The sequence below is a fragment of the Pteropus medius genome, unplaced genomic scaffold (assembly GCF_902729225.1).
Source record: "Pteropus medius unplaced genomic scaffold, Ma_sr-lr_union100, whole genome shotgun sequence".
Classification (NCBI taxonomy): domain Eukaryota; kingdom Metazoa; phylum Chordata; class Mammalia; order Chiroptera; family Pteropodidae; genus Pteropus; species Pteropus medius.
Window position 1 is genome coordinate 13,751,514 of NW_024349804.1, and position 7,815 is coordinate 13,759,328.

The 7,815-nt window shown below is 59.5% G+C and overlaps 1 protein-coding gene across 1 annotated transcript in view; it reads right to left on the bottom strand.

Annotated features, from left to right (window-relative positions):
• RGS12 (regulator of G protein signaling 12) overlaps positions 1-7,472 on the bottom strand; it is a 71,851-nt gene extending 64,379 nt beyond the window's left edge. Inside the window, 3 exon segments of the mRNA XM_039837998.1 lie at positions 179-1,542; positions 1,545-2,151; positions 6,860-7,472. Of these exon segments, the coding sequence (XP_039693932.1) occupies positions 179-1,542; positions 1,545-2,052 (1,872 nt within the window). The 5' untranslated portion in view covers positions 2,053-2,151; positions 6,860-7,472.
• Positions 7,473-7,815: the final 343 nt, after the last annotated feature.

Below are 7,815 nucleotides of genomic sequence, written 5' to 3' on the forward strand. Positions count from 1 at the left end.
AGGGCCCTGGGGCAAGTCTGCGGCACACGAGCGGAGCGGACATCCTGCGACAGCAGACAGAGGCCACAGACACAGGGAGCCAGGCCCGGGGCATGGCAATGGTGAGCCACGTCTGCCAGCAATGGCCTCAGGCATCGAGTCGCGCTCACGCCCACGGAACCGGTCCTGGCGGCCTTACCTTTTTGTCCTCCTTAGTCTTCCGAACATTTCGATGGGGACCAAAAATGTTTTGCATCCCAAAAGCCTTCCTGGACCAGTCCCTTCTCTGCGTGCTCAGCGGGGGCTGCGCCAAGCTGCCCTCCACCCGGTAGCGGTCCGCAGGGATCTTGCTCATGGGAGGAGGCAGCGTGCCGCAGTTGACGCTGGACCACCCGTCGGTGGAGTCCGTGTAAGAGTCCTGGTCGCTGGCGTGTCCGCACTGCCACTCCTGCAGGACGTGGACCGGAAGCCACCGCTGGCCGAAACCGCCGGGGCCCGCAGCACCTCTCTTGGAAGGGGGGACCGAGCTCCGCAAGGCCGGGGGGCCCTCCATGTGGGAAGCGGGCCCCAGGTGCTTTCCCAGGTCCCAGCACCTGTCGGCCTGCGGAATGGCCTCGAGCGGCGGTGCCCCCTCGGGGTCGTGGCAGAAGGCCCCATTCCAGGGGGCGCCCCAGGGCTGGGAGCCCCTCCCGCCCACGCCGTCCCAGGTGCTGCTGCTGGGGCCGTGCCTGCTGGAGCTGGCGCCCAGGTCCACCACGAGCACCCGGCTGCTCTTTTCTTCCTGGTTGAAATTCCCGATGCCGCTGTCGCTGTTGCTGCTGGTGCTGGTGTTCTGGTGGGCGTCCGCGTCCCCGTCTGCGAAGGCCCGGGCCCGCACCCCCTCAATCAGCTCGCCCATGTCTCTGTACAGCACGGAGATGAACTGGAGGACGGGCAGGGAGGACGCCGGGAACTCCAGGCAGCCGTTGGTGTCGGGGTCGGCCGTGCACTCAAACCCGAAGCGCCGAGCGATGCCTTGGTGGATCTTGTGACTGAACAAGTCTGGGTCCACCATAAACACGTGGCAGGACGTCCGCAAGATGCCCTCGTCCTCCTGCGCCAGGCTGCCGTCGTCGCTGCTCTGCATGGTCACCAGCCCGAAAAACCGCCTGTCATCCGGGCAGACGGCGCTGAACGCCAGCTTCTCGGCCGGGTACTCGGCCAGGACGGCGGCCTTGTCGGTGCACAGCTGCACGCCGTCGTGCATGATCTTCATCGTCACCAGAGAGTGGATCTTCTGCTCGGCCCGCAAGCGCCGCAGGCAGCCGCGGATGGCCTGGAAGCTGTCAGACTCCAGGCTGCAGCTGGTGGAAGGGAGTTCAATAGAACCTAAATAGCCGACGACCATGGCGACATTTAAAATGCTTGCGTCCAACCCAAAATCTTCATGACTCTCCAGTCCGATACTGAAAACCGAGTCGTCGTGGACAACTTTCGAAACTTCCTCCTTGGAAAGCAGGCCGGGGTGAGGATGATTCAGACTTTCATGTCCCAGGTCCAACCGCGCAGCAGCCGACTCTGAAGCGATCTCTGTTTCAATTTCAAGGGCTCGGAACCGCCGGCGCGAAGGCCAGGATTTTCAAAGATCATACTGAAGATTCCCCCCGACTGCATGTCTTCCACGACCCTCTCTGCTCTATTGATCCCCAACGCTTTAGAATCCAATCTGGGCTTCGGCCAGCCTCTCCCCTCACAGAATCCCACTTCCTCGTCGCTGGAGCATGACTCTAGGTGACCGAGGCCTTCACCCACCACCATGTGCAAGACCCCAGAGCATTTTCCGATTAACTTCACCACGTCTTCGTGGGACGCTTCCCTCACGTTGATGCCGTTGACCGCAAGGACCTGGCCCCCGGCACGGAGGCCCACGAAGTCCGCGGGGCTGCCTCTCACCACGCAGCTGAGCACACAGGGCGCCTGGCCACAAAGGGTGAATCCGTACCCCGCCCTCCCTCTGGCCACCTCCACGCTCCGCAGGCGAGGGGGCGCTGTCCCCTGCAGCGGGCGCTCCGCCGTGTCCCCCGCTCTGTACATCTCAACGTGCCTCCAGGACCAGGAGCATAGTCCCTTGTTCCAGGGCCCCGGAGTTCATAGAATGCTTGACGCTGCCATATTTTTCCTTGAAATAATGCCCTGAGGAAGAAAAATAAACAGCTCGTTACTAAAGAGCACAGATCTCTGGCTGACGGGTATTACCTAAGCCCCACAGGATAACTCGCGACACACGTCACAGGGGTCTCCAGTCGCCACATAGATGTCAAAGTGACGGAGCAGCAGTGGCTCACAAAGTCAGGCTAGGAACGTCCCCTCGAAGAAGAGCGCATTGCCCGGGACTGACCCGCCTCCGAGGCCCTCCGCCCGGGCCTGGGGCAGCTCGGCATCGGCGCAGCCGCTCGCTGGCACCGGGGCTTCTCCGGAGCGGCTAGGACATGAAAGAGCCGGGGACCCTCACACCCACGGTGCAGCCCGGGGACCCGCAGTCCGCCACCACGGGGGCCGCCGCAGACCTGCCGTGTCCAATCCGCACGGTAACCGGGGGCAGGGCCCGGTGAGAGGCAGTGCTGGCTGCAGACCTCAGTGGAAGGGCGTCGGATGACCCCGGTCGCCCCTAGGAAGTTCCCCCAGGAAAGGGAGCTGGTAACCCTCCCTCACGGTCCACCACCTCCCTCACGGAGGGGATTGGTGACTCGCTAGGACAGAGGACTGCGCATACAATGGTACTCAGCTAAGACTTAGCACAGTGACAAGACGCAAAGCGAAATCAGTAACGGGGGAAAGCGCATGGCGCGAGACCCAGAGGAACCGGGCTCGGCTTCCAGAACCCTCCCCTAGAGTCAGTTTCCCCAGCAACTCGTGACAACACACGTGGCGTGCCGCCCGCCAGGGAGGCCCCTTAGAGACTCGGAGCCAGAGCTTTCATTTGGGGCTGGTCCGCAGGCCCCTCCACCCGGCACATCCCAGACCGCAGACCCCAGGAGGGGAGGGGTGTCAGCGTGGGCAGCTGAGGCACAGGGAGCCATTCTCATCAGTGAGGGTTCTGGGGATGCTCCCGACACCCAGGTTCCCGGACGGCAGCCGAGGGCCTGAGGACGGCGGTCGGGCCTGCCAACAGAGCTCTTTCCTGCACAAAAGCCTTTAAAGATCCCTTTAAAAAGCAAAACAGTCGGTGATTATATTGTGAAAATCCAGAATGCAACACAGAATATGTTTTTTAAAGAGCACATGTTTTTAAGTAACTGTCTTAAAGTCATTAGAAACTCTCACGTCTTGGGATGAGGTTTCCAGGACCGGGAGCTTAACTGCAGGTAGTGTGCATGCACAAGACGAGACAGCCAGATGGACCGAAAGTGTATCAGCAGATGACTCCGAGCGGCTGACGTGCGGGCTGCATGTTTAAACAGTTATTTTATGACGTGAGTGAAAAAGAACAATTTGTTTCCGAATGACCACATTACTTAACACGCAAGTGGTGCGAAAGTGATCATTGAAATGTGATGACTTAACATCTAATGATTTAATATTTATCACTAAAATGTGCACATTAAAGATGGTCACAAAATGTGTCTTAGGGTCTTCTCATTGGATCTTAAGGGGTGCGGTGGGCTGACTAACGTCCCCCCACCAAATACACCTAATCTCAGGAACCCGTGAATGTCACCTTGGAGCTGTGATCAGGTGAAGGACCTGCGGTGGGAGGTTGCCCTGGATTCTCCAGGTGGCCCCACGTAACTGAAGGGTCCTCCTCAAAGAGAAGGCACGCGACGGCAGAGCAGAGTGTGAGCGGTGAGTGTGAGTGTGAGCAGGCAGCCCCTGGAGGCTAGAAAGGCAAGGGACTGGCGTCTCCCCTGAGCCTCCAGAGGAACCAGCCCCTTCGACACCCTGACTCTAGCCCAGTGAGACTGATTTCTGACCGCTGAGCCCCAGAACCGTGAGAGAATAAATCTGTGTTGTTTTAAGGCATGAAGTCAGCAGTAATCTGTTTCCGAGGCCCCAGGAACCTCGCACGGGGGGCGACCCTATTGGTGGGGGAGGGGATACAATATATGTGTGAAATAACCTATCTAAAAATGCTCTGAACGGTATCTGGCTCCTGGCAGACATGACACATCCAAGCTGCCGCTGTCACCGTGAACTGCGGAGGATGGAGGTCAGTGAGGCCCTGCGGGTCCCCTCCGGGAACGGAAACCTCACGGCTTTCTCTTCCAGACAATAACAAATCCTCCACGAAGAAAGGATTCCCCAGCTTTACGCGCAGAATGATTTTGTAATTCGCCTGACCACCATGGCGTAGGACACGGCGTGACACAACATCGAGTAACAGTCTTGTCTGGGGTTGACCCAAACAATTCTATTGGACGCTTCCTTCCACGTTCCTCTACTGATCCAAACGAATTGTTCCTAATTCCTATGAATAATATCTTCACACTTATTAATCCCATACGAGTTCAGCCTACAGTTTAATTTTTACTCAAAGTGTATCAAGTAATAGTAAAACCTCAGGAGAAACACAGGGCGCTGGTGTCCCCTTCCTCTGGCGCTTTCCCTCCTGCGCTGCCGGGATGCCAGTTCCGGGGCCCCCTCCTCCGCCCAGAGGCGCTGGGTCAGTCCTGGCAGAGGCCGCCCACTCTGACAAAGCCCCAGCCCCGCCCACACCTTCCAGGTGATTCCGAGGAAGGCGACACCACTTGGACCACGCTGACTTGAGGTCAGGGTGGAATGCATGCGTCCTCCCAAATTCACGTGCTGACACTGACGCACTTGGAGATGGGCCTTCGGGAAAGATTAGGTTTAGGTGAGGTCATGCGGGTGGAGCCCCCAGAGGGGACTGTTGTCCTTGTAAAGCAGGAGACACAGGATCTCCCCTCTGCCCTCTACCACGTGAGGACGCCGGAGAAGATGGCCACGCCTGGGCCAGGAGGCGGCTGCCCGGACAGTGGTAACTGAGGTCGGCAAGAAGGGCTTCTTCCGAGAAGCAGCCTGCCGATGGCGCAGGGCGCTGTGGCACCAGGGTCCCCACTCTCTCTTCTCGCCCACCGCTAGGGTCAACTGACGCGGGGCCTGTCCTAGGGGAGCCCGTCCTGGGGTGCCCATCCTGGGGGAGCCCATCCTGGGGGTGCCCGTCCTGGGGAGCCCAGCCTGGGGGGCCCATCCTGGGGGGGGCCTGTCCTGGGGAGCCCATCCTGGGGGGCCCATGCTGGAGTCGCCCACCTTCTGGCCAAGCAGTAAGAGCTGAAACCAAGTCCAGCAGACTGCCCCAGTCAGGAGCCTTAGAGCTGGATGCTGGAGGCCCAGCCCTGCCACTCATTTGCCCTTGGTCGGGTGACAGCCTTGGTCACATGTAAACAGAGACCACAGCACTCCTTGCCTGAGATTGGGAGGAGCAGATGGGATCACGTGTGAAAAGCCTGGCAGAGGCCCACGGGCCTCAGGGACTGACATGAGACCCCACACGATTCCCTTAGGGCAAGAACGTACTGTCCCCTGCCCTTCGGCTGGTGTCGGTCACCACACCAACCTCACCCGCACCCCCCCCTTTGGAACGTTGCTCTCCACAGGGCACGTCGCGAGCCCAGATGGCATGGCTCACTTTCCTCCTGCTCCACGGGGCGTGTCGGGACAGCAGGAGGTGCCTGTGTTCACGTCGCGTCACCGGTGAGCACCTGCTGAGCAAACACTGTGGCTGAAATGCCTTAGCTTTCTCTCAGCATCAGAATTTATGTCCATCCATAATATCTAAACTTTCTAAAAAGAAGAGATATGGCTTTTGTAATAAGAAAAATAAAACTTAACTGAAGGGGATGATGAGTTTTGTTAGTTATACAAAGGCGAAGGCGGCTTCTCGCTCCAGACCCACACCAGTCCTGTCCCACTCAGTGGGGACAAAACAGTGGAGGACAGAGCCCTGTGGTGTGCACCCACTGCTGCTGTGACTGTCCCCACCACTCTGGGACCCCGACCAGGACACTGCACCTGAGCTGCCACAGGGATGGGCAAGGGTGTGACACATCAGCATGGCTCCATACCCCAGAAGCAGATGTCACAGACCCTTGCACTTAATGGGGGGTGAGTAAAGCCCCCCCATATCAATCAACAGCGACCTGGATCAGCTCGGAAAGAGGGCAGGGATGCAGGGAACAAAGCCTCAGAGCGCTGATGGTCATTCGCTGCGGCGTGTTTCTGAGCCCCCTGAAGCGAAGCAAATCCCCTCCTTCCTCGTTCCCAAACCCCGTCATCCACTGCCCCTTAACCCAGCCCAGCACCTCCAACAGAGCTGTCAGCCTGACTGTGGATAATCGGGCGAGCGATGCAGCCCTCCCACACACCAACGTCCCTGGAGACGTCCCGCCCCAGACGGACGCCCAGTGCCGGGGTGGGCCCGGGGCAGGAGGCTAGGACCATGTGAGCTCCCGGCTCCGGTCTCCTGCCTCGTCCAGGTACATGCCGTGCACCCACAGGGGTGGTCCTGAAGTTCAAGTGCCACAGCAGACTGACGACTTCTATGTTTAAGGAAGGAAACAATCGCCAAGAGTTTCCGGACAAGGCCAGCAAGACGGACGAGCACATGGCGTCGCGAGTGCTCAAGTGACGCGGCACAGGGTCCAAAAGTCAGAATCCATCCACCGAGTGAATCCGAGGAGCAGGAGAGGGTGGGCACTGGCACCCAAGCGACCCTCTCGTCCCCGCACGCCCCTCCTGCACGGGGGCGCCGGTCTGCCTGGGATGGCGTGCCCGCGCCTGCCCCCTCCGCACACCTCATCACGCCACCTGACTCTCCTCCAGGCGACACGCCACCCACGTGGACTCTCACGCTCTCCAAAGCCACCTCCTCCCCTCACCTCACCTTCCAGGCCTGTGCAAGGCGAAGTCCTAGTGCAGCGATGTCCAGCGAAAGCGGCCGCGTGTGAGCAGAGGGGTGACAGAGGTGAGCTGTGCCCACGGGCCTCACTGAACCGCCGGGCCTCTCGGAGCTACGGGCGATGTCCCGCAGCCGTCGGAAGCCACGGTGGGGAAGGGCTTCTCTTGTCCGATGCAGTGAGCACTATGCAGTGGAAACACTGCCGGTTTGAACAGAAAGGGTCAGAGGCAACACACAATGAAAAGTGGGCGCTAGACCCCCAGAATCCTGCTGGCAGGAAGCAGACTGAGAAGACGCGACTGCGAAACACGTGCCCTTCCACGGAAAGGGAAAGACGATGACACAGAGGAATCAGCACAGACGGCGCAGTGACAGACGCTATCCCCAAGTCTTCAGACCGAGCCAAGGACCTCGGCATTCGCCAGGCTGGACTAAAGATGCTGTGCACCGGACTTCTCGAAGCCTGCCACGTCCCCTCGCTCTGGGCAGGCGTCTACGGTGGTTGTCCTATGTCTGTCCCGACAGTGCCTTTTTGGTGTGGGTAGCAGAGCTGCGAGCTGGACTCTCTAGTGGGTGGAGAGGACATGCATGCCAGGAGATGGGTGACGGGCATGCGAGGAGATGGGGAGACATGCACACCAAAAGATGGGGGGACGTGCACGCCACGAGATGGGTGACATGCACACCAAGAGCTGTACTCAAGGAACTGCAACTGGGAGCCTCATCTACACTTGGAGCTGATTCAGATGACGGGATTCTGGACTTTGAGCTAACGCTGTCGAGGGCTCTTGGGGGACATGTTTCGCATGTGGGAGGGGCATGAATCACTTGGGCTTGGGGCGGGACAGTGACAGGCAGCTCTGAGACAGCGGCAACGACCCCACCCTGGGTAGTCTTCACCCCTCGTGTGCGAGCTGAACCTAGTGCCCCAATTCTAACCA